Source organism: Dromiciops gliroides, chromosome 1, assembly GCF_019393635.1.
Source record: "Dromiciops gliroides isolate mDroGli1 chromosome 1, mDroGli1.pri, whole genome shotgun sequence".
Lineage (NCBI taxonomy): Eukaryota > Metazoa > Chordata > Mammalia > Microbiotheria > Microbiotheriidae > Dromiciops > Dromiciops gliroides.
Window position 1 is genome coordinate 73,019,510 of NC_057861.1, and position 25,892 is coordinate 73,045,401.

The 25,892-nt window shown below is 49.5% G+C and overlaps 2 protein-coding genes across 4 annotated transcripts; both read left to right on the forward strand.

Annotated features, from left to right (window-relative positions):
• The first annotated feature begins 305 nt into the window (after positions 1-305).
• S1PR5 (sphingosine-1-phosphate receptor 5) lies at positions 306-4,742 on the forward strand. 3 transcript variants are annotated; one of them, XM_043963294.1, is made up of 2 exons: positions 306-741; positions 3,317-4,742. In XM_043963294.1, exon 2 carries the CDS (start codon positions 3,458-3,460, stop codon positions 4,637-4,639), a length of 1,182 nt encoding a protein of 393 aa, XP_043819229.1. In that variant the 5' UTR covers positions 306-741; positions 3,317-3,457; the 3' UTR covers positions 4,640-4,742. The 3 variants fall into 3 exon arrangements, with proteins under 3 accessions (XP_043819229.1, XP_043819223.1, XP_043819235.1); XM_043963288.1 differs by having other exon boundaries at positions 3,320-4,742; XM_043963300.1 differs by lacking the exon at positions 306-741 and adding an exon at positions 1,398-1,653 and having other exon boundaries at positions 3,320-4,742.
• A 1,957-nt stretch (positions 4,743-6,699) lies between these two features.
• On the forward strand, positions 6,700-12,373 carry KEAP1 (kelch like ECH associated protein 1). The gene is made up of 6 exons (XM_043963276.1): positions 6,700-6,775; positions 8,325-9,001; positions 9,384-10,069; positions 10,518-10,723; positions 11,175-11,351; positions 11,629-12,373. The coding sequence occupies exons 2-6, from the start codon at positions 8,366-8,368 to the stop codon at positions 11,793-11,795; spliced, it is 1,872 nt and encodes a 623-aa protein (XP_043819211.1). The 5' UTR covers positions 6,700-6,775; positions 8,325-8,365; the 3' UTR covers positions 11,796-12,373.
• The last annotated feature ends 13,519 nt before the right edge of the window (positions 12,374-25,892 follow it).

The window sequence follows — 25,892 nt, forward strand, 5'->3', positions numbered from 1 at the left end:
AGGTCTTTCCATCCCCCATTCAGTCAAACATCTGGAAGGCCTCCCTGAACTCAGCAGTCTGACCCTCCGTGAAGTCACACATCTTGGCTGTGCAGCTTAGTCTCTGATGCCGCCTCTGCTGCTGCTTCAGGGGCTTCTGCTGTAATGGCTCCGTCCTAAACATCCTTTTTAACACTCTGGTTTCAAACCTCACCTACTACCCTTTATTCTTCGGCTGACCACAGTTTCCCGGTAGGGGCAAAGGGCGCTGTCCTTGGTTCAGGCCACAGCTCACCCCATCCACCCCCTCAGTCTAAGGTAGGAGGGAGCAGTTAGAGAAAGCTCTGAGCCTAGCACACTGACTTGCAAATAATAAGCGTTTTATAAATTCAGATTGGATTGGAATGGATTGGATTAGATGAAGGTAGCAGTCCCAGGACCCAGGAGCAGGACCAGGGCTAGGGGTCGAGTCCAGCCTGGGAATTAGAGAGGAGGAGGGCCAGGCTGAGGAAATTGGTTGGAGCACAAGGGGAGGGTCAAAGGCGGGGGAGGCCCCCCGGACACAGAACAGGCTGGCCTTCGGGAGGGGGCGGCATAGTTCATGAGAGTCAGACTGCCTCAGAGGAGAGAGCCGGATGACTAGGGGAAAGGTCCCCACAGGAATTAAAGTCCATCCTCCCAGCCCAGCCAGTCCCAGGGGAGCTGAGGGGGAGCAGCTTCCTGGTCCTGAGAAACGGGACCATCCTGTAACTGAGCCTCACTGTAAGTGTGTCTTTTTCTCAGTCAGTGTCTCCGGAGATTTCCAACTACGTCTCTCCGTGTTCTCGCTCGCCTCTTTGTTTCTGTGTGCCCCTCTAAGTCTGTCTTTGTCTTCTGGTGTCTATCGGCTGCCACTGGAGATACTTGAGGGGAAGGGCTGGGACGGTGGGGCTGTCGGTGTCCCGCAGGGAAATGAGGTTCCTTCTCCTTATTGTTGACTCCCTCTCCCCAATCGCTTACTCCAGTCCTTCGAGCCTCGCACTAGTCTGCCCCTCTCTGAGAAGATCACTTAAGCGTTTATTAAAAGCGTCTATTATGTGCAAGTTCCCTTGGAGCTGGGTGCCTCCTTGCCACTTCACTCTGCGCTCCACGCCTTCACTCCATCCCAGATGTATTCTAATCATCTGTGTAGGTGTATTAGACTGAGCGCCGAGAGCGAAGGGACCAAGGCTAGACTAAAAACGTCCGTGCAAGGGCCCCTGAGCGAAGCGCCCCTGACCGGCGCTAGGCACTCAGCTAGCGCTGGATGAAATGTTGGATTGCTTTGCGCTTGGTGTTCCCTCTCTGGGGCCAGTCCCAGTCCGGACCCTACGGTATTGGTTGGAGTAGAGCAGCCTATAGAAGGGAGTAGGGCCGGGGCGCGTGTGGCACAGGCTAGCAGTTACGCGAGTAGATTCCACCCGGTCTGAGGGAGGCCAGCTGTTCCCTAGCCGCCCAGAAGCCGGGATGGACCCTGCCTCCCCCTCTGGGAACAGCTCAGCCCCCGCCCCCGCCCCCTGGCCCGCACCCAGGTCTGAGCCAAGCCCGCCCAGGCCTCGCTTCTCCCCGCCCAGCCCGATGCGGGCACAACTCTGAAGGAGGAGCTCGCTTCACTAGGCTGGGGAAAGCGCGGTTTGCTCTAGCTGAAGCCGCAGGGTGAGTGTGGGAAGCTGGGGACCCCCTCTCAGGCTAGGGAAAGCATGGTAGTGGGATGTGGGTTCGAGATCCTAGAGTGGGTTCAGCACTCGGCCCTGGAGTGCTCCCGTAGTCTATGCTACGCGCGTGCGACTGGGGGAGGGTAGCGGCGGGCCGGACCCTGGGTTGAGTTCTCACCGCACTTGGCCTTCTGAGAGGGCAGCTGCCACAAACCCAAGGGCTGCCTACTGGGGTGGTTGTGAGGGCTTTGTCCCCCAGCCACAGCAGCTGCTGTCCCGGGGACCTTCCAGATGCCCGCCACAGGGTACAGAATCCCTGGAAAAGGACCATCACCGTGCGGCTCCTCTCTCGGCTTACCCTGAATCAGGGGTCAGGGAAGAAAGCGGCCCAGCGTGCCAGTCCTTACCGAGGCCCCCAGCTCCCCTCTCCAGGGACTTCCCTGGCATTTCCAAAAAAAGAGAAACCTCAGAGTCAGCTCAGGGAAAAACCCAGCTATCTCGGCTTAGGGGAATGGAGAGAGATGAAGTGTGGAGAGAGAAACAAGGGGTAGTGTAAGAATTCCCCCAAGCCTCTCCCATTCCTTTCCTGCAGAGCCTTAGGTTTCGCTGTAGGCTGGTCCAGGGAGTCCGGTTTACACCGCAGTTCTCAGCAACATTTACTGCCCCAGTTCAAACAATAGCATGTTTCCCAGCCCAGGGGGTCATTTCGGAAGCCCAGATCTCTTTCATCAAGCAGCAAGTTCTATGCATTTTTAGATTCGTTGCTGTGCTAAGTGTGTAGGTCTGTGTATATGTATGACTGCTCTGTGTGTCTGCCTGGAATTCTACTTTTGTGTAGAAGTCTGGAGGCCGGATGGGATGCCGGAGGGAGGCGGTGGGGAAATTCTTTTTTCAGTTAAGGGTTGAATTAGATGGTCTCTAAACTCCTTTCCAAGTCCGAAGTTCAGTGATTCGGACACTGCTGTGTATCTGGATCTGTAGCTGTTCGAAATGTGTAATGCTAAGTCTCCGAGGACTTGAGTGTCCACTTATTGGTATGTGTAATTGCATTATGTCTGTGGATCTGTGCCTGCCTGTGCAACTCTACTTGTGTGTGTGGCTTTTCTGTGTGTGTGTGTGTGTGTGTGTGTGTGTGTGTGTGTGTCTAGGAGTTCTGGGACAATCTGTCTCCCGCCCCACTGCTTTGGCCCAGCTCTGGTGCCTGCCTGGTTCCTGGCCCGGAGGTCACAACTCATCTCCTCCCTGGAACCTCCTCCTCTCTTCCTCATCATTCTGGAGCTGTCTGCGAGGTTTTTGCCAAGGGCTAAGCCCACTCACCCATTCAGCCCCCTCACTCCAGTCTGGTTCTAGGGACAGCTGCACTGGCTTCTGCTGCAGAGGTACGGTGGCCCCAAGGGCATCTCCGATCTTATCCCTGCCGGGCACTGGCAGTTCATTAGGTCTCTTTTCTGGGCTGGCTGAGTTCCCAGAATAGGGAAAGGAGGAGAAGCTGCCTCTCGCTCCTGCTGCTCCAAAGGCTTTCTGAAGAAAGTGGCCGGAACCCCCAGGGCCCAGGAATCTGAGGGGAAGGGAAGGGGGAAAGGAAGACCCTGGGGCGCTGGAATCTCTAGAGGCTCGGCTCTGGGGATGACTCCGCCACTAATCTGGTCCTCTTCCTTCTCCAGCAGGGCTGGGACCCAGACCCGAGCTCGGGCCTGTGAACGGTTTCTTTCCTAGCGCCTAGTATGAGGATGTAGCCACCCATCTGTGAACCGCCTCAAGAGGCAAAGAACCACGAGGAGGAGAAGGTGGGGAATTAGGCCACCATGGAGCCGCCTCCGGCGCTCCAGGCTGTGCTGGGGAGTGAGGTGATCGTACGGCACTACAACTACACCGGCAAACTGAATGGGGCACGCTACGATCCAGGCGGGGGCTTGCGCGCAGACGCCGCAGTCTTCCTGGCAGTATGTGGCCTCATCGTCCTAGAGAACCTGGCGGTTCTGCTAGTCCTCTGGCGCCACAAGAAGTTTCATGCGCCCATGTATCTGCTTCTGGGCAGCCTGACTCTCTCGGATCTGCTGGCCGGCGCCGCCTACACGGTCAACATCCTGTTGTCTGGGGCCCGCACTTTGCACCTGTCACCCACTCTCTGGTTCGCCCGCGAGGGCGGTGTCTTCGTGACGCTGGCTGCCTCAGTGCTCAGCCTGCTGGCCATAGCGCTGGAGCGACACTTGACCATGGCAAGTCGTCGGCCTGCGCCCATACACCGGCGGGGCCGCACACTGCTGCTGGCGGGAGCCGCGTGGCTGGCGTCCCTGCTGCTCGGGCTTCTTCCTGGCCTAGGCTGGAACTGCCTGGGCCGTCTGGCCCAGTGCTCTACAGTGCTTCCCCTCTATGCCAAGCCCTACGTGCTTTTCTGCGTGCTCGCCTTTCTAGTCATCCTAGTGGCTATCTTTGGGCTCTATGCCCGCATCTATTGTCAGGTGCGTGCCAACTCAAAGAAGTTGCAGCTTCGGGCTGCGTCTGGAGGGTCCCGCCGCCTGCCCAAGTCTCTGGCGCTGTTGCGCACAGTGACAGTGGTACTGCTGGCATTCATTGTGTGTTGGGGACCACTCTTCTTGCTGCTGCTGTTGGATGTAGCGTGCCCGGCTCGAGCCTGCCCCGTACTCCTGCAGGCAGACTACTTCCTGGGGCTAGCTATGGCCAACTCGCTGCTCAATCCCATCATCTACACGCTTACTAGCCGGGACCTGCGCCGTGCGCTCCTGCGCCTCTTCTGCTGTTACCGATGCTGCTGCTGCTGCTATAGGCCCCTGCGCCCAGGGCCAGGTGGTGGCGAGGGTGCGGCCAGCGTGCGCCGCCGGCTACCGCCCATTTTGGAGTGCAGCACCAGCAAGTCGGAGCGCTCCTCGAACCGACACGAAGGATTGGACACGAGCGTCTCCACAGGCAACGCCACGCCCACGCGCACTCCCGTTAAGACTTCGGTGCAGAAGACCACGGACTGACACTGTTCCCCAGCCCCTCTTCAGGACCCAGTCCTCTCCTTCTGCACTATTTTCATATTACTGGTTGTTTTTGTTTTTGTTTAAAAATAAATAATTTGTATTAGAACGTCTGAATATCGGGGAGCGGACACACCTTGGGCACCGAGACCTCGAGGAGAACCTGGGCTGGGATTAAGTCCCCATTAGGAAAACCCAGAGTCGTTAGTGTCAGCCAGGTTCTGTCTTCCTTCGCTCTATTGGACCCCAAATTAGCTGCCTAAATAAGCAGGAGAGAGGAGCCCTTGCCAAAGACCGGATCTCTTTGCTGGGGTCAGGGCTTATGGGAAAATATTTGTGCAGCCCCATGCCATGATATGTGCATGCACTAGCCCGCCCGGATCCAAGTGTTGCTTTTATTTTTCTCATAAGACCTACGAGTTTTACCGCAATCAGTCCCCTACCCTCCTGTGAAGCAACCTTCTTGATTCCAGCCTAGCCCGCCTGGGGCGCTGGGGAGGAGGTGGGGGGTGGGGGGAGGGAGCAGATCTAGAATCTGTAAGATTGGGTCTCCGGTACCAAATCTGATCTACATTTCGCTGCCCTAGACAACTATGTCGGCGTGCTGCCACCTCCCGGTAGTCTCCGGAACTGCAGAGGATTTAGGCAGCTTTGTTAAGAAGGCTGGAAACCCAGAGATCTGGGAGAGAATTCTAGTTGAGTCTTGGCTCGGTTCTCAACCTTGCCGTGGATTCCAAGTCCCGTCTCATGTACGTCTCTGACCTTGAGATACCTGAAACTCCTTCTAAATCCCAGGTGATCCCCTTTAATGCACTGGGACCCCGGGGTCTTTCTTTAACTCCGCTCAGATTTAGATCCTCGGATTTGCGATAATCCTGTCGCTGCCGCAGCATTTCAAGACGGCCGTTAATCACACCTGTACTTCCCGTTCCCAGCCAGCAGCAGGATCCTCTGATTCCCAGGTCTTCAATACACTTCCCATTATGGGTGTAGAGGGAGGACTCGAAGAGGGAGGGAGTAGAGAGAGGCGCCCAGCTCCAGGGGACTCTGACCCCTTGTCTGGGACACTCCTGCCCCGCCCGTCTGGGCAGAAGCCCGAGACACCCGTAGGACAGAGAGAGGAGTCGCCCTCTTCTTCCTTCTCTTTCTCCCTCCCGCCTAGGTGTGTTTCGGGGATGGGGGCGGGGTGGAGCTCCCGTTTTTTCCAAAATTTCGGGCCTCGGTGAGTGCGGGCAGGTGCCTCGGCGGTGGCGAACAACACGTGCTCTAGGCTCCTGGATCACCCTATACTCCAGGCCTAAGGCAAAGGCCCGGCTTCGGGTGGCCGGAGGAGAGTGGGTCAAGTCAAATGTTGAGCCTAGCTGCGGCAGCCTGAAAGGAGGGCCGGGCTAGGCATCGAAAGCAGCGGGCTTGCCAGGAACAAGACCTGGTTCTGGGGCTGGGGCAGGGCTGGTGAGTCACGGACAAACTGGGCCACTGGTGTCGGTCCAAGAAGTAAAGTCGGCCGTTCTCTAGAGCTTGTGGTGAGTCCTGGGACCAGGGGCCAACGAAGCCCCAGCCAGGGTCACATCATGCCCAGGGCTTCCGGGACAGGCTAGCCACCAAGGGTCTTCAGACCCCGCTCCCCGGTGCCGGGGGCCGGAGAAGGTGGCCCAGGGTAGCCGGACTTCAGGCCCCCAGACCCCCTAAGCTCCGCCTCCGCCTCGTTACTTCGCACTTTGGTTACCTAGGGGCGCCCCTCGGAAGGGGGAGGGGAAAGAGGAGGGAAAAGAGGTGGGAGCAGGGCCCCTCCCCTCCTAGCCCTGCCCCCATATACTTTCTCGAGGAGAAAGGCCAGCGTGTCCCCTTTCCCTTTTCACCTTGCGCTGTCTCGAGGACCCGGTTGTTGGCGACCCCATTGGTCAAAAACCAGGCGGTGGACCCGGGGACTCTTATTCTGACAAGGCCGGGGTGCGCGGTCTGCTTAGTCATGGTGACTTTATCCTCCCCCTCGCCCCGCCCCCTCCTCCTCCCCCTGCCGTCTCCCTTCCACCTCCTCCCCACCCCACCCCCACCCCACCCCCCGCGCGCCGAGATGGAGGCGCCGGAGCCCGGGAGGCGGAGGCGGAGGAGGAGGAGCAGGAGCGCGGCCATGGCTGGGTGAGTAACGCGGCTGCTATCGCCGCCGCCGGCGCTCGGGCCCACGGGGCTGCGGCCGACGGAAGAGTTGCCTTGAGCCGGGGCCGGGGGACGGCAGCGACGTTCCGGGGAGTACGAGGGCCCGCTGCCGGCCTGGGTTCGGGCTCTGGCGCCGGGTTCGGGCCGGGTCGGGGAGGGGGGGGGGGAGGGAAGGCCTCTGTGGGAGGCCCGGGGTAGCGAACCCGGGCCCTTTTCTGTGGCCCCCGGGGACCGCCTGGCGGCGCGGGCCGAGGCGGGTCGAGAGATAGGGGCACGCCCGCCGCGGGCAGGCCCGTCCGGGAGCCCCCAGTCCCGGCGCTGCTTTGTTTCCCACTGTGGCCCATCTTTCTCCGCCCGCGCCGGCCTCCCCCCATTCACAGGGCGGCTTCTGGGGCCCAGCGGCCCGGCTTTGGAGGGGCCAGGATCCCACCCCGGACGGCCGATGGCCCGCAGAACCTGTCGGGGGCAGGCCGGGCCCGGACAGGAAGTAGGCGCGCAGCCATTGTGCGGCCCCAGCCCCTGGCCTCGGGCCGGTTCCTGTCCGGCCGAGCCCCCGGTGGTCCTGCACAAGTGACATTTGTGCGGCTTCCCAGGCTTTGTCCCCTTTGAGCCTCCCAGCGGCCCGGGGAGGACGAAAGGGAAGCACGGGAAGGGAGGGAGCGAGAACCCCGACGTCACGTAGCTAGGAAGCTGTCCCGCCCGGCTGGAACCTGAGGCTTCCTGACAAAAAAACCCAGCGCTGTTCCCCTCCAACCAACGCTGGGCCAGGGGTGACACAAAGCAGGGAGGAAGGGAGACCCCATTCCTTGAAGTAGCTGGACAGGAGCTGGGAGACAGGAGTTTTTACTTACAGGGTCCCAGGAGTAGCCATGGGATGGGGTGTCACATACAAATTCCGTAATTTGGGGGGTACTCTGCAAGGATGTGGGTATCCACTATGTAAACAAAACTGGTAACTCTCAAATATGGAGTGTAGTTGCAGCCCTAGTCTGAAACCATTTGCTTTTTGCACTTGGAGCACTGAGCCTACAGTCACAGGAATTGGGTTTGAATTCCATCTCTTACCACCTGTGCAAAGTCATGTCACTTTTCAGATCCTCAGTTTCCTCATCTTTAAAATGAGAAGGTTGGACTGGATGACCTCAGGTCTCTGATGATCCGTTAGAGCTTAGACACAGACAAGGGAGTCTTCAACCAGGGGTCTGGCTGGGGAATATAATTCTTGTTATTAATAGTATTTATATAGCCCTTGTAAGTTTTGCAGAGTACATAGGTTATCTCATTTGAAGGAGGCTCCACTAAAGCCAGGATTGCCACTTGGAATGCCAGCTGACATTGTTAGGGCTAATTTTTAGGTTGGCACTTTGAGCACCTGGGAGGGGGAGCTGGCCTGCCATCCCATGGGATAGTCTTAGCAAAGGAGAATTTGTGGTTCCCCCAGGAGAGAGAAGGAAGCCCATGGAAGAGTAAGTTCTCCCCACCAAGACAGGTACCTAGGGCCTGATCATCATCCCCTCACCCTCACACCCAGGTGCGTGATTCCAGGCGGTGGCAGTGTTTTTCTAGAGGCTGATGAAGCCAGTGTCTGGGCATAGCAGGGGTGTTCCCTGTGCCCATTCTCTCCCCATCCTGTCCAAACGCCCTGGGGGGGCCTGCGATGCGGTGATGTATGCCACAGAGTGCAAGGCGGAGGTGACAACCTCCCAGCATGGTAACCGGACCTTCAACTATACCTTAGAGGACCACACCAAACAGGCCTTTGGCATCATGAATGAACTCCGGCTCAGCCAGCAGCTTTGTGATGTGACTCTGCAGGTCAAATATGAGGACGCGCCTGCTGCCCAATTTATGGCTCACAAGGTGGTACTTGCCTCCTCCAGCCCAGTTTTCAAGGCCATGTTCACCAATGGGTTGCGGGAACAGGGCATGGAAGTGGTTTCTATTGAGGGCATCCACCCCAAGGTGATGGAACGACTCATAGAGTTTGCTTACACTGCCTCCATCTCCATGGGGGAGAAATGTGTGCTGCATGTGATGAATGGGGCTGTCATGTACCAGATTGACAGTGTAGTGCGGGCCTGCAGTGACTTTTTGGTGCAGCAGCTGGACCCCAGCAATGCCATTGGCATTGCCAACTTTGCTGAGCAAATTGGCTGTGCCGAACTCCATCAGCGTGCCCGGGAGTACATCTATATGCACTTTGGGGAGGTAAGTGTGTTTACATTTGGTGGCCTAGGAGTTAGGGGGTAGTGATGATTGATTCGCTTTCTGGACAAAAGTCTAGTCCTGTGCCTTAGAATACATCACACCTCTGGTTGAGATGTATAGGGTCAGAGTGAGAAAACATAGTTTGATAGAGTCTGGCTGCTACTTGTACTTGTTCTTTTGTATAATAGTACTGCCTGAACTTTGGGGAGGAGCTGGGGGCATTCTGTTTCCCTGTGTCTCCACTCAGGGGTGGCCCCCCTGAAAGCAGGAAATACACAGCTCCTGATGGTGGTAGTCAAAGCCCAGGAGGATGGGAGGGCATCGCTTTGGACTTTGGTTGAGAACCTCCTTGCCCCCACTACCTCTCATCCCCCCCTACCAGGTAGCAAAGCAGGAAGAATTCTTTAACCTGTCCCACTGCCAGCTGGCTACACTTATCAGCCGCGACGAGCTCAACGTGCGCTGTGAGTCTGAAGTCTTCCATGCCTGCATCAATTGGGTCAAATATGACTGCGAGCATCGCCGCTTCTACATTCAGGCCCTTCTTCGTGCTGTCCGTTGCCATTCCCTCACTCCCCACTTCCTGCAAATGCAGCTGCAGAAATGTGAGATCCTCCAGTCAGATTCACGATGTAAGGACTACCTGGTTAAGATCTTTCAGGACCTCACTCTGCACAAGCCCACCCAAGTGATGCCCTGCCGAGCACCCAAGGTGGGCCAGCTCATCTACACAGCAGGAGGCTACTTCCGCCAATCACTCAGCTACCTGGAGGCCTACAACCCTTGTGATGGCACTTGGCTCCGCCTTGCAGACTTACAGGTGCCCCGAAGTGGCCTAGCAGGATGTGTGGTGGGTGGCCTGCTGTACGCTGTGGGGGGAAGGAACAATTCCCCAGATGGCAATACAGACTCTAATGCCCTTGACTGCTACAACCCTATGACTAATCAGTGGTCCCCCTGTGCACCCATGAGTGTGCCCCGGAATCGAATTGGTGTTGGGGTCATCGATGGCTTCATCTATGCCGTTGGGGGCTCCCACGGCTGTATTCACCACAATAGTGTGGAGAGGTGAGTGTTGAGTAACGAATAAACTCAGAGTAGCTCCTATTAAGATAGATATGGGAGACTAGGCCTGAAAGGTTAGTTGGCACTTGGGGACAGCAGAGACCACCACAGAAGCATCTGAGAGGGCATCAGTCATCAGTATCCAACAAGATAGTGGGAACAGGGTAATTCATTATTTCATATTTAGTAAGTACTCATGAAATAAGCCCATTCTCTGTTCATTCCTCCTAGTAGGAGGGAAAATGTAGGTCCTGAGGGGGTTTATAATCAATTTGTCTTACAACTTAGTCCATCATGCTTTAGGAGGCCAGTGTTAGAATGGCCAAGGCAGGAAGAGGGCAGTGCCAGCCTTCTGGCTCAGTTCAATAGGGACTTTAAGCCAGGCCCCTCATTTGTCCCCTCCCACTCAGATTTAGTTGATTCCCATCCTGTGTCCTGGCTTCCTCTGCAGGTACGAGCCAGAACGGGATGAGTGGCACTTAGTTGCACCAATGCTGACACAAAGGATTGGGGTAGGAGTGGCTGTCCTGAATCGCCTACTCTACGCAGTTGGTGGCTTTGATGGGACGAACCGCCTCAATTCTGCTGAGTGCTACTACCCAGAGAGGAACGAGTGGAGGATGATCACACCTATGAACACCATCCGCAGTGGGGCAGGTGGGAAAGGATTGGGTCAGAGGGGAGACTGGAACTGTAGACTGATGTTCAGCTCCTCTCAGGGACCAGACCAAAACAGAAGGGTCAGTTCATTCAGTAAATGTTTATTGTGCACCTTACCATGTGTATGGCAGGGCTATGGCACCCCCAGGAGCAAGACTTGCTTCTGCAGACATGCTGGGATATGCAGAGATGAGCAAGACTCGGACTGTCTATTCAGGTCATCTCTCTGCCTCCTTCACAGGAGGGACAGTCAAGTTCTTACAGGGGTCTTTTTTAACCCTTGGCCCTCAGCTAAGTAGGCTAGTTCCCTCCACTCCCAGGTTGTCTAACTCAGTAAGGTAAGGAGCCCCCCCCCCCCAATCAGAAGCACTCTGTGGATTCTGAGGGAATCTGCCTTTCCATTCTAGGGGTCACCCACCTGTTTGTCTGTCTGTCTGTCTGTGTGCAGGGGTCTGTGCTCTGCACAACTGCATCTATGCTGCAGGAGGCTATGATGGCACTGACCAGTTGAACAGTATGGAAAGATATGATGTGGAAGCAGAGACCTGGACTTTGGTGGCCCCCATGAAACATCGTCGGAGCGCGCTCGGGGTCACTGTACACCAGGGAAAGATCTATGTCCTTGGTAAAGTGGCTGTTTGGATGCTTAGCTCTGAGGGGAGAGACACCTCACGTGTCTGGTCTAGCTGGTCTCAGAAGAGTCATTAGGGAAGGCACAGCCTCTCCTTCCTACGAAGACCCCTCCCCATCTGCTTGTTTCACTTGTAGCCCCAAGGACTGGGGGGAGGGGGGCAGAGAAAGCAAGCAAGCAGCTGAGTTGTGGGGATCTAATATGCCAGTCCCTCCCTCTCCCCCAGTTTCCTGGCTTGCTGCAGAAATGTGCTATATTCTCCCCCTTGCAGGTGGATATGATGGACACACATTTCTGGACAGCGTGGAATGCTATGACCCAGCCACAGACACATGGAGTGAGGTGACACATATGACCTCTGGCCGAAGTGGGGTGGGGGTGGCTGTGACCATGGAGCCTTGTCGAAAGCAGATTGACCAACAGAACTGCACCTGTTAAAAGATTTTTATCTTTTTGGCAAAATTGTCAGGTTGGGTTTTTTGTATGAAAATGAAAAACAAAGCAAAAAAATCACTTCCAAGACCAGGGGCTGGAATAACAATTCAGTGTTAAAATAACAAAGCAGAAGAAGCCATCACAGGAACCTTTGATTTTACCACTTTGGCTCTGAGAACATTAGAAAAAATGTGTTGCCAGGGACCCTCTGGCTTAGGAGGAGTTTGGCAAGGGGAGGATTCTTAGGAGTGGGGCACTGGCATCCAGTGCACCTATAGGAGAGGGCCTGACTGCAGAAGGTAACTGCTTCTAGGAGGGAGGCCAGCATCAGCTACCACCTTCCCTTGGAAGCAGGAGTAGAACCCGGGCCACAGCCCCAGAATCCAGCTCTCTTCATTCCTGAAGGTCCTGTGCTGAGCAAGAAGGGTTTGGTGCCAGGATGATGGCATGAACACGGGGATGGGGTAGGTGGGCTTGTACATAGAAATCCTGGGCTAGATTATCTCGGGGCTTTCTACATTTATTATGGTAAGTTCCCTTGTAACTTTCAAACTGAAATAAAGATCAGACTAACTAGTGTTTTCAGGGAAGTTCCCCTGCTCTCCAGATCTGGGCAAAATAGCTGGGCTGGGACCTCGAAGTACCCTCAAGTTATAAGCATGGGTTCTTAAGTCACTCCTGCTTTTCTCTCCTCCCTCTCCCCCGATTTCTAATTACTTTGGAGCTTAGCAACCAGGCTAATTCCCCATAAGATGCCATTGCTTGACCCACATTTCAATATCAAAGGGCAAAGAGATTATGGTTAAACACTGAGGGAAATGATGATTTTAGTCAAAGGGCCCAAGGCTCTGGCCTGTTTCCAATAGCTTGTGCTGAGGGCAGTTATCCAGAAGATCTTGCTTTTTCTGGCCAGGATGAAGCACCTCACTGGGAATACATTTAGAACTAGGGTTCCTATCTCTGCTAATTAACATCCCAAAGATTTACTGAACACCTATTCTGCCCATCCCTATACTAGGCACTATGGGGGACACAAGGGAAGAATACCTTTCTGCTCAAAGCTGAAGGGATTCTTTGACTGTTAAGGGAGCCAGATTGGGTCCTGCTTGTGGAACTAATTCAGAGCTAACAGTTAGATTCAATATAGCAGAAACTCCCCCTGCCCCAATTCTTTACTTAGGAAGCAGAATGCCATAGACAATAGTGTGTCTCCTAAAGGGATGAGCCCTTTTCCTCTGGGTGAAGACAGAACGTCAGCCATCAGTCTAGAAGATGCCTTGGCAAGGAACAGTGCTTAGTTAAATCAAGGAGAGTAGCAGCATGGAACATACTCCAGAAAGGGGTGTCTCCCCACATATGTGGGTGGAGTAAATGCCTACCCACAAAAGATCAAAGTGCATGAACTCCAAAATGGAGTTATTGGAAAGTATTTGTTGGTGGATAAACACCAAAGGGGTGGAGTTAAAGTAACTCAGAAGTTAAGATAATACTGTGCTTTCATATTCATTTCCTATAATTGCCCCAGCCTAGTCCAATACAACAGCTGCTGCTTCCCAGGAAGGCAACCGGGACCCCCCAGCCCCAGCCTTTATTCATTTAAACCTTCCTCCAGTGGAGATCCCGGATCTAAATTCCAACAAAAAACACACAGGGCCACCAGCACACTTGTAAAGCACAAAGTGAATTATATGTAACTACGTCATGTGGGCCTTGGTTTTTAGGTATAGACCAGGGAAAGGAACACTAGAGAGGTAAAAGATTGATGCCTGTAAGTTCTCATTAAAATCATCATCAAGCAGCACTCACTAAACATTCCCTGCGTACCAGGCACAGCCAAGCTAAGAAGACAAAGAAAGACAAAAACATGGGCCTTTGCCCTGAAGGAGATCTCATTCTAACTGGGAGACAACTGTAAATAACCAAGTACATACAAGATACACAAGAGATAGGGGTAATCTCAAAGACGGCACTAGCAAATCTTGCACAAAGTGCAGTTTGAATTTAGGCAAGTCAAAGCATGGAGGGGAAGAGGAGAAGTATTGCAAGAATGGGAGATAACAAGTAAAGGTAAGATGTGTCCAGTTAGGGAAAGCAATTATGCCAGTGTAGTAGGACTTTAAGGTGGAAAGTGGTATAAGAGGAAGGAAGGGGTCAGCTTGTGACTGGCTTTAAATGTCAAAAAGGAGGAGATAGCTAGGTGGCGCAGTAGATAAAGCACCAGCCCTGGGTTCAAGAGGACCAGAGTTAAAATGTGACCTCAGACACTTGACACTTACTAGCTGTGTGACCCTGGGCAATGGAGTTTATTGAATGGTGGGGTGTGTGTGAGAGACATAGACCTTGGGGGGGAAAAAAACCCTATGGCCTCTGAGTGAAAGGTGGACTATTGGGGACTAGTGCGGCAGAGAGACCAACCAGCAGTCTGTTAGCCCAAATAGTGAGGTGATATGGGTTGTGAGATGGGAATGCATATCAGAAATGTGAAGGTAGAAAGGATAAGACTTGGCAGAAGATTGAAAATAGGAGTGAGAAAAGTAGAGTCAAGGATGACACATAGGTTTTAAGCCTGGGCAACTGGGAGGATGGTGATAAGTAATAAGGAAGCTGAGAAAGTAGGAATATTGGGGCAGAGGGGATTGGTGAATTCAATTTGAAGTTGAGTTTAAGATGTCTTTTTTTAAGGTAATTAGGGTCACATAGCTAGTGTCAAGTGTCTGAGGCCAAATTTGAACTCGGGTCTTCCTGACTCTAGGGCCATCACTCTACCACTGCACCACTGAGTTTAAGCTGCCACTGATTTTAAGATGTCTAGAAGACATCCAGTTTAAAATGTTTAAAAGGAAGTTGATGAGAGAATGGAGGTCAGGAGAAAAGTTAGGGCTAAATAAATTTGAGAATCATCTGTATGAAGATAATAATTGAATACATGGGAACTGACTAGATCACAAGGTGATATAGTATAGAGGGAAAAGAGAAAATAGCTAAGGACAGACCCTTGGGAACATCCATGGTTAGTGGGCCTGACCTGGAAAAAGATCCAGTGAAAATTAGACATCTGACAGAAGGAGAATTGGGAGAGAGAACTATCACAAAAACCTAGAGAGGAGAAAATATCCAGGAGAAGAGGGTTTACAACAGTGTCAAATGCTGCAAAGAGGGCAAGAAGAATAGGGACTGAGAAAAGATAATTAAAAGATCATTGGTAACTTTTATGTAAAACAATTACAGTTGAATGTTAAATTTTAAATGTTAAATGTCTAGGTTAAAACCTAGACATCAGAGTTTAGAAGAGAATTTGAAGAGAGGAAGTACAATTAATTTATGTGGCCTTAAATTTAACCACATGGCCCTGAAGTCAGAGGACCTGAATTCAAATCTAGCCTTAGACACTTAGCACTTACTGACTGTGTGACCCTGGGCAAGTCACTTAACCCTAATTGCCTCACAAAAAAAAAAAAAGATAAATAAATTTAACCACAGCAAGAAGGAAGAACACAGTGATAACTCGGGGATATCTGGATCAAGTAAGAGTTTTTTAAAGGATAGGGTAACATTTATAGATGAGGGAAGGAGCCTGTAGATGGTGATGGGGGTAATTTGCTAGAGATTAGGTGGAAAGTGATCACACATACCTGGAGATGGTTTTACCTTCTCAAGGAGGAGAGCATCTCTTAATGTGAAACAGGTGAGGAAGGAGATGTCAGGGATATAAAATAAGGAGGGGAGGAGAGGAAGCTCTCAGCAAATGGCCTTGATTTCTTTTTTTTTTTTTCCTTGCTGGGCAATGAGGGTTAAGTGACTTGCCCAGGGTCACACAGCCAGTTAGTATCAAGTGTATGAGGTCAGATTTGAACTCAGGTCCTCCTGAATCCAGGGCTGGTGCTTTATCTGCTGTGCCACCTAGCTGCCCCTGGCCTTGATTTCTTCAGAAAAGTCTAAGGGGAGGAATTCCATGGAAGGCCTGAAGAAGGATGGATGGAAAACTTAGAAGAGCTACTGTGGTAAGGAAAACAGTGAACTGATTAGGGATGTGTAAAGCTTCCATACTGCAATGAGGGGCCACTTTGGATTACGTAACATACATCTATTGTCATGATTTTCTCCAGCTTCATTCAGCAAGTGAATAGGAACAAAAACAGCAGCAGGTGGGAGTGATCCAAGGTTGGAGCTTGGCAGGGTATAATCCCGAAGTGTAGAAGACAGTGTGGAATTAAGTTGATTCACTAATCAGCTGATAAGGAAGGTAGGAGATGTAGCTTGTGCAGGAGTGATGGCCTGGGAAAGAGTTGAGGAATTGGAAGTTCTGGTGAAGAAGTACAAGGTCAAATGAAATAATATTTGTAAATTGCTTGGCACAGTGCCCGGCAGGTAAGAGGCACTATATAAATGCTTATTCCCTTTCCTTTTAGGGGTGATAAGGCAAAGAAAGATGATAACAAGTGACAAAAGATGATCACATAACAGTTTTGTATTTGGTGAACTACAAAAGTAGAAGTAAAACATTTGTAAGTGATGGCAAGATCAAAGATATGACCATCTATGTTTAGCTGAGGTGGAGTAGAGAAGTATGGTATGGGAAGTAAGTTGTAGAAATGGAAGGTTAGAATAGTTGAAGTTGTCAATATGTATGTTGAAGTCCCTAGTATGATAGCAGGAGTTGGGGTGGAAAGACTGAGCCTGGCACTGAACTCATGAAAAAGGGAAGGAGTAATGGGGTACCAGTAGGTAACAGCTATCAGAATCCTGAATGGATCATACATTTGAACTGAATTAGCCTAGAAGAGTGGGGATTACTGAGTAATTGTGGTAGAGGCTGGAAATGGTCATGAGGGGTATTTGGACTCTTCTACCACAGCCAGTGAGTTGAGGGGCGTTAGTAAAAGTGCAACCAGTGCTGGAAGGAATAGCCAGGGATGTAGTGTTGGTGGGGGGGAAGGGATGAATTCTGGCCTTACACGAATCATGTACATTGAAGGGGTGGATCAAACACCAGCCAGACAAGTTGGACAACAATAGATCACAAAGGCCACCACTTCAAATTAAATTCAACAGACATTTATTAAGGTTTAATGAAACAGAAAACAAGATGAATTCTCTCCCTGTTTAGAGTTCCTTCTTCTGGAGGAAGGGTGGCACAGTAGACTGAATGCTAGACTTAGAATGAGGAAGACTTGGGTTCAAGTCCTGCTTCTGATGGTTTATTAGCTCTGTAACCCTAGGTAAACGGATGGGAGGGTCTCAGCTTCAGTTTCCCCAACTGTAAAATGAGAATAGCACCTACCTCACACTGTTGGTAAGGCTCAAATGAAAGCTGTAAAGTGCTTACAAAAATGCTAGTTGTTGGAATTCACAATGTAGTCAGAGGATGACATAAAATAATCCATTATGCAAAGTACACAAGGTACAAATCTAATATGCAAGGTCAAAGGGGAAGAGGAGGCATTGCCTTGGAGGATGGGGAAGGTAACCTCTCATGCACTTGATGCCAGTGTTTTCTCATGAAGTCTTTACAGGAAGTGGTAATGGTGGACCACAGTTTCAAAGTCACAAATGTCAGAGATGTCACGCGCTTTTTGTTGATCATAAAAATGCCCTGGATTTCACAGAACAAAACTGAGACTTAAAGGCTTTATCCCCAAAACAAAAAATGTGAGCTTTGCTGCAACCACAGACTTCATTTTTCTCTATTGATTTTCTGAGTATAAATATTGAGGAAGACATAAAATGAAGATGAATATTTGCCAAAGGTATGTGCCGTGGGAATAACCCTGTGTAAAGGCCAAACCAGTTATTCTCCAGATGCTCCAGTTTGCAGGTGTCACTATGCTAACCATACTGAAACCTGGAACACTGATGGTGTCCTCTGGATTAGATTCATAGTCACTCAAAGGAAATTAATCTAGCCATTTGCACAGGAAAATCAAGTGAGAGAAAACATATTGCCCAAACTAAGACATGAAGTTGGGTGGACAGTCCATTGACAGCAAGTAACAGAGTGCTTGGGACTGGAGTCAGGAAGATCCAAATTCAAATTCAGCCTCAGACACTAAGTTATATGACCCTCATCGAGTCACTTAATGTCAGCCTGTTTCCTTTTCTGTTAAGTGGAAATAATAATAGCACCTAATCCCCCAAGATCATTGTGAAGAGAACAAGTTTGTAAAGCACTTTGTAAACCATAGAGTGCTATAGAAATGCTATTGAATTTGTAGATTAGTATGTATATCTTGGACAGGGATTGTAGATGAACAGCCAACTAGACTGGGAACTAACCACATTGGTGGATTGGGTCAAATTTGGGAGATCTATGTTTTCAATGATTCCAGAGTGCTCCGTTTAGCCAAAGCTCATGTTTTCACATCAGTATTCTAGCAATATGTTACAGCTTCAAATTATGGAAAACTGTCATCTCAGAAGAATGAAAATTGTAGGCCACCCAAAGGGCAATGAAAAGACAAATAGTGGCAATACATCATATTGCTAATAATGAGGAGTGTGCAGGTGGGAACAGAGGGTATGAAAGTCTACTGATCACCAGAGAACTGGAACCTCAGCCAGGCCTCTTCCTCTTGCTAGAAGGCATAATGTTCAGAACACAAAGGAGCCATCATCACTCAGTAACCATACCTCCTTTGAGGTTTTGTTGTTATTGTTCAGTATTGTTCAACTCTTTGTTGACCATTCTGTCTGTGGGGTTTTCTTGGCAAAGGTACTAGAGTGATTTCCTTTTCCAGTGGATTAAGGCAAACAGAAGTTAAGTGACTTGCCCAGAGTCACACAGCTAATACGTGCCTGAGCCAGAATTTGAACTCTGGTTTTTCTGATTCCAGGCCCAGGCTCTATTCACTCAACCATCTAGCTGCCCTTTGTTTTTTGTTTTTTGGTTTTTTTGAGGGGCAATTGGGGTTAAGTGACTTGCCCAGGGTCACACAGCTAGTAAGTGTCAAGTGTCTGAGGCCAGATTTGAACTCAGGTCCTCCTGACTCCAGAGCTGGTGCTCTATCCACTGTGCCACCTAGCTGCCCCTTGCCCCCTTATTCTCAACCCTGGATTACTTCCATTATCAGCTGTTTTCACTCATTTGCTATTATTTGATGCTGAACAAAGCTAGAGAAAATCATGAAATGGTGCCGACAGGAATCACTTTAAATTTATGTTAAGTAATCTCAACTGAGTCTTCACTGCAGCAAGACAAATCTTTTTACATCTCCCTAACTAACTCACTATCATCCCACTTTTCCACACAATTTGATTCCTCCTCAAATCTTCCATAGTTCCCCTCTCCCACCCTCTCAAAAACTTTACTTCATTTTCCTGAAAGAACTGAGGTCATTTGTTAATATCTTCCTCTTTTCTTCTCCTCATTTCACATCACCCACAAGCCTTCTGCCACTATCTCTGCCTTCACCCTCATCTCATATGAAGAGGTGGCCTCTTTTCTGGAAAGACTTGCTCCTAAACATGCACTAATAATTCCATTTTCTCGCTTATCTTCAGTTTGTATACATTGACTACTTTCCTACTACCTACAAACATCCCCATGTCTCCCCCATGCACAAAACCTCTCATCGGATCCATTCATCCCCAACAGCCATCACCTTACATCTCTTCTTTTTCGTGGCTAAACTTCTTGAGAAGATCATCTAAAATTAATTCCTCCACTTCCTTTCCTCTTACTCTTTTCTTGATTCTTTACAGTCTGGCTTCTGAGCAATTGAAACTGTTTTCTCCAAAATTACCATTCATCTTTTTGCTGAGTCTTATGGCTTTTTCCTCAAACCTCATCCTTCTTGACCTCTGTGACACTGTCAATCATCATCTCCTTAATATTCTTTTTTTCCCTAGATTTTGGTAAAACTTTTCTGTTTTTCCTACCAGTGTGACTGCAGCTTTCATCCCTCATATCCAATCTGTTGCCAAGATCTGATGATTTTTACTTTTTCAACATCTCTCTTGTATTCACCCTTCTCTCCTCTGACACTGCAGACATCATCATTTGAATTATTGCAAATAGACTGTTGGTTGGTCCCCCTGCTACAAGTTTCTCCTCACTATTGTCCATCTTCCACTCAGTTGTCAAACTGATCTTCCCAATGCACAGGTCTGACTGTGTCATACTCCAATTAACTCCACTGGCACCCTATTGCCCTCAGAATCCACTATATCTGAAGGGCATCGAAAGCCCTTCATAATCTGCCACCCTCCATCTTTCCAGTCTTCTAACCCCACCCCTTGTGGATCCCTGTGATCCTGTGACACTGGCCTTATTGATGTTCCTGCAATTCTGTTCTCTATCTAGCTCCAGATTCAGGGCATTTTCGCTGGCTGTCACCTTTGCCTGGAATTCTCTTCTTCCTCATCTCCACCTCCTGGCTTCCCTATCTTCCTTCAAGCCACAGCTAAACTGTCACCTTTTCCTAGTGTTTTCCCTCTTGAGATTATCTCCACTTTATCCTGTATATAATTTGTTCATACATAGTTGTTATATGTTATCTCCCCTATTAGACTGTGAGCTCCTTGAGAGTAGCACTGTCTTTTGCCTTTCTTTGTATTTCCAGTGTTTGGCACATTACCTAGCACACAGTAGGCACTTAATAAATATTTATTGACTGAATGACAATTCAATGTTAATGTGACTAAATATCTTTTCCTGTCACCTGGGGGGGGGGGTTACAAATTAAAATGTAAATGTGAGTAAGCATACTTTAGAAGGTAACAAAGTCTGATATGGTGAATACAGATGCTAGATAAATGGTGTCAAGTAGATACAATGAACAACAGAAAGAATCAAGATTCCCAATGAGGATGGGGGTCTGGGGGCAAGGAGGTATGGCAAAAGTGAGAGACAGATATTGAAGCCAGATGGAAGAAAAGGCATGTTAGGCTAAAAAGCATAAGAGAGGGGAGAGATCTAGCCAGTTAAAAAGGACTTTATAAAAGAAAGTACAGGAAACTGGATAAATGCTTCTATAAGTTCACGTTTCTTCCCCTATTCCTTTAATGGTCTGTTGAAAATAAGTCCTTTTGGGGCAGCTAGGTGGCACACTTAACCCTCATTGCCCCGAGAAAGAAAGAAAATAAGTCCTTTCATTTTATTCATGCATATGTAGATTTTGTAGGTGGAGAAAGGAGCCCTGAGGACAGGATGCTAGAACAGGGACCATCTCCCCAGACAAATGCTCTCAACCAAAGTTCCAAGAACGAACGGAGTCACAATATAGAAAGGGGAAGAGCACCCTCTAGTGGACCTCTGGAACGTAACAAGAACCTCAGTTTCTCAAGACTGTAACGTCAAAGAGCCAGGGATCAACTCTTTGAAAACTGGTATTCCTCAACAGCTGAGCTTAAATGCTATAAATCAAAACTGAACAATAGTTGGGTTGAGGAAGTTCACTAAATGAAAGAGCCCTGGCAGCACAACTTCTGGTAATATAAGTAATTTCTCTATTTGCCACCCTCTCCCCACCTTACTGGTTTTGTAAATCTGAATGTTCATAAAAGGGAGTTTACTTCAACAACTCCTTAAGTTTTGCTACCTGCTGCTTTGGGCCAGCAAATTAGCCAGCTCTCTTAGGTTCCTAGCCGACTGAGACCTCCATGAAGAGCTAAATGGAGTGACCACAAGGATACTCTGGTTTTCAGTAGCAAGCCTTCTTTCTTTGAGGTCTGGGCTTCTGAGGTCCTGGTCCATAAACAATCTAATGTAAAGCCCTTACATTCAAGAGGCATCCTTACCTGAACTGTTCCTTCTGGTTGCTCCCTTCCCTCTGAAATGGCTCCTCTTTTTGTTAGGTTATTAAGGGTCTTTGCCAGGCTCCTCTGTTTATCAACTCAATCCAAACCTTTATTGAGCATCTACAAAATGCAAGGCTTTTTGAAAGAGGGCTGGACTGGGTCTTCAGGACAGAGAGAGAAAGGGAGCAGTTCCACATTCTGGGGGAACGAATGCACAGGGGAAGGTAGTCAGAGATGGACAAGCAGGGCACAGGGTAGCAGTTCAAATAAGGGAAAGCTAAATTATGTGAGGGATGGGTAAATCGAAGGGTATAAGGTGCCTAGGCAATAGGGAAAGCAGAGGGGAAACGGGGCTAAGTTAGGAAAGGGAGAAGAGGGCAAGAGCTGATGGAGAAGGCAACAAGCGCCGGACCGTCTGAGGAGACAAGCAGGCCGTGTCTAGAGGACAAGCGGGGACCGGGGTGGGGTGGGGATGGGAAGGAGGGAGGCGACAAGCGGAGCGCGGTGAGGGAAGGGAGGACAAAAGAAGCTGAGTCTTAGAGAAGCCAGAGACAAGCAGGCAGCGTCTAGAGAACTAGCGGGACGGGGGGGGGGGGGGGAGGTGACAAGGAGGGGAAGGTGACAAACGGAGGCAGGTGGGGGGGGGGGTTCACAAGAGGGGCTGGAGGAGAAGCCGGAAACAAGCAGGCCGCGTCTAGAGAGACAAGGGAGACCGGGTGGGAAGAGGATACCACGGGGCCGGGTCTAGGGGAAAAGGACAAGCAGGAGCGGGTGGGGGGACATAAGAGGGGCCGAGTCTGGGGGAGAAGCAGGAGACCAGCAGGCCGTATCTAGAGGACAAGCGAGACCGGGTGGGGAGGGAGGAGAGACGACAGGGAAGAGGTGGCAGCCGGGGTCGGGTCTGGAGGGAGGAAGAGGAGACAAGCAGGCGCGGGAAGGACAAATAGGCCACAAGCTGAACTGGGGGGAGGGGAGAGAAAGAGACAATAAAGCAGGGCGGGGGGGAAGCGGGGGGCTACGACAAGGAGGTGATGACAAGCGGGGCCAGGTTTCCCCTCCGCCAGGCCGGGGTCCACAAGTATAGAGGGAGGATCTCAGAGCTCCAGCAGCTTGTCAGCCAATCAGCTGAAAAGTCTGAGCAGCTTTCGGGGCTAAAGAGCGAGGAGGTCCTCCTATTGGCGACACTCCTGCCCGATAGACAGCAGTACTGACCAATTGAAACGTGCTATTTTTCCCCCTTCATCGAACAGCTTTGCTTCTCATACTGCGCATGTCCGCCTCGATTCGGTGCTGAGGTTCTTCTCCCGTTCCCCCCTCCCCCCTTCCCTCCAACTCCCATGCGTCATTCTCCGTTAAGGAGCTGCGGTTCCTAAGCGGATTTCTAGAAAGGAGGCTAATGTTTTGGAAATCCCTCTGATGTCTTATGGGTCCCCTTGAAAGCAAAACAAAAACAACAACAAACAAAAATTTTAGTCGTCTGGTTAGCAACCTTTGGGTGAAGACCGGACCTAAAGCAGAGGTTTCTTGGGTGAACTTTGATGCGTCCCTCTCCTATATCCCCAAGATCCATATTCTCAGCCCGGAATGAGGTCGGAGCTGGAAGATGCTTAAAGATCCCGTAATCCAACTCCATTTTACAGGAAGAAACAGACCCAAAAAGAGCGAGTGGCTTACCCAAAGTTTCACCAGCAGTCATCAGTGGCAGAGAGGGAAGTAAAACCCAAGGTCGGACCGCTGTTCCTGCGCTTTTAAAATTCTAGATCTGGCAACCTTTCCCTCTCCTTCCTCTCTTCTCCTTTTCAGCTTTCTTGATCCTATTTGCTTTTAAATCACAGTAATTTCTAGATATACTTCCCACTCCTCCCCCAGTGAGCATTTCCTTGTGTAGGCCCAGCCCTAACTGTTAAACAGTTATAAGAAAAAAACAATTAGTGAAAATCAAACGATCTTTGTACAAGTCTGACAGGATGTGTAACATTCTGTTCATGTTGTGCTGCATCTTGTTAATGAACGGAGGGAGAACAACGTTGACAATTTCTACTGCGTTTAGTTTCATTGGAGTTTAACCGTGTGTGTGTGTGTGTGTGTGTGTGTGTGTGTGTGTGTGTCTGTCTGTCTGTCTGTCTGTCTGTCTGTCTGTCTGCCTGTCTGTAATGATGGACTCCTTTGGCAGTCTGGTGTGTGGAAGCATTTTTAAAACCTTTTCACATAATAATAAATAATGGGGGTGGCTTTTTGTGAGGCTTTTTTCCTCAGTCTAAAACCCCTTCCAGAGTTTTCTCTTTCAGAAAATAAATAGTACAAAAGTAAGGCCTTTCTTAGGGAAACGAATTAAGGGTGTTAATTAAGATCATTGTCTTCTCACCCCTGGAAGTGAATGAGATATTGAGTCATGTAAGGGCAGTCTCCTCTTTGCTCTCAAATGAGAGCAATTGAACTTTATAATCGACTCTTTGCCCTTTAGAAAGGGTTAAAACATAGATGGAAGAGAGAAGGTCCCTTTGCTTACTCCAGGATCTAGTAGTGGTCTAGGAAGGAATGGACTGGTGACTATGGTACTTAATTTGTAATGTTAACACCAAACTATTTTAACGTATTCTTCCTTGTTCTAGATTCCTGCAAATGTTACCTCAATTCAGCTTGTGGTAGAGAAGTACATGAGAGAGTATAGGGGAACTATGTTAGTTTGGACATACCTTAAAACTAGAAATGGCTTGAATATTGTTAAATTAAAGTGTTTCTGAGGGGCAAGTCACTTAACCCCAATTGCCTCACACACAAAAAAAAAATTAAATTGTTTCTGGGAGACTTGTACCTAAAACACAGGATACAGTATTAATTTGTTTTCTTTGGCAGAGGAAACCTCTGGGGACCCTTCTCAGAATGATATTTTTAAATGCATATGATATAGAGGATTATGAAGGAAACCAATTACATAGAAATGAAGTTATTGGGGCGGCTAGGTGGCGCAGTGGATGAAGCACCAGCCCTGGATTCAGGAGTACCTGAGTTCAAATCCGACCTCAGACACTTAACACTTACTAGCTGTGTGACCCTGAGCAAGTCACTTAACCCCAATTGCCTCACTAAAAAAAAAAAAAGAAGAAAGAAAAAAAAGAAATGAAGTTATCAGAATATTTTCTTAAAAGGTCACAGACCCTAGATTAAGAACCTACATTTTGGGACCCTGGGCAAGTCACATAACCCCAATTGCCTCATCAAAACAAAACAAAACAAAAAAGAACCTACATTTTACATTTTATAGACATTTTCCTCCTTTTTCCACTCAGTTGGACAGTCCTCCCACTACATGCTGATTCTTTAATTTAACAAAATAAGCACCTACTATGTGTATGACATTGTATTCTTCCTTTGTGTTGCCTCTTATATCTGCCCTTTCCATTCTAGGGGCTGCTGCTCTGGTCCAGGCCCTCATGGCTTCACCCCTGGAGCAACAGCCTCCTGCCCCATTTCTAGTCCACCCTGCACCTGGTTGGTTACCACCAGAATTCCTCTTTCTTAGTCCTAGCTTTCATTAATAGCCATATAATCACATATTTGCCTGGTGAACTAGTTTTTTTTGTTTGTTTGTTTTGGTTTTGGTTTTGGTGAGGCAATTGGGGTTAAGTGACTTGCCCAGGGTCACACAGCTAGTAAGTGTCAAGTGTCTGAGGCCAGATTTGAACTCAGGTCCTCCTGAATCCAGGGCCGGTGCTCTATCCACTGCACCACCTAGCTGCCCCCTGATACAATAGTTTTTAAAAATGCTGTAATGGAGTCAGTGACTTGGAGTCAGGAAGACATAGTTCAAATCCTGCCTCAGACATTTGATTAGCTCTGTGACTGAGCAAGTCATTTAACTTCCCTCACACTCACTTTATCTCTTCTGGGGATAATAATAGCACCTGTCTCACTGGATTGTTCTGATAAGATAATGTAAAACTTTTTTTTTTTACAAATTTTAAAGCATTTCATAAATATGAGCTGTATCTATATCTTTGTCATCATTTTTTAAGATCAGGAAACCGGCTCAAAGAGATTAACAATGACACAGCTAATAAGTACCAGAGCAGAGTCTTGAACCTAGGTCTTCTGGCTCCAAGTATGAGTCCTGGTTTGTTTTGCTGTTGGTTTTTTGTTTGTTTTTTTTTAATCCCTCATGTGTATCCTACGTGCACAATGCCTGGTGCATGGTAAATGTTTGATGCTTATTGACCATTAGCTCTTTCCAACCCACCTGGCCCCTCATCATGTCATTCTGTTGCTTAGAAGCCATCTTGGAGTCCTGGTTACATCTCCAGAATCCAGTTTGCACCCTGTTGCACATCCCAAGTCCACCCCCAAGATCTAGCCGAAGTCTTTTCT

Excerpts from the sequence above, each read along its gene's own strand:
- S1PR5 (XM_043963294.1), top strand. The coding sequence starts at position 3,458 with ATGGAGCCGCCTCCGGCGCTCCAGGCTGTGCTGGGGAGTGAGGTGATC.
- KEAP1 (XM_043963276.1), top strand. The coding sequence starts at position 8,366 with ATGAAGCCAGTGTCTGGGCATAGCAGGGGTGTTCCCTGTGCCCATTCT. Across the intron at positions 10,070-10,517 it reads CACCACAATAGTGTGGAGAG|GTACGAGCCAGAACGGGATG; the intron begins GTGAGTGTTGAG and ends CTTCCTCTGCAG. Across the intron at positions 10,724-11,174 it reads CACCATCCGCAGTGGGGCAG|GGGTCTGTGCTCTGCACAAC; the intron begins GTGGGAAAGGAT and ends GTCTGTGTGCAG.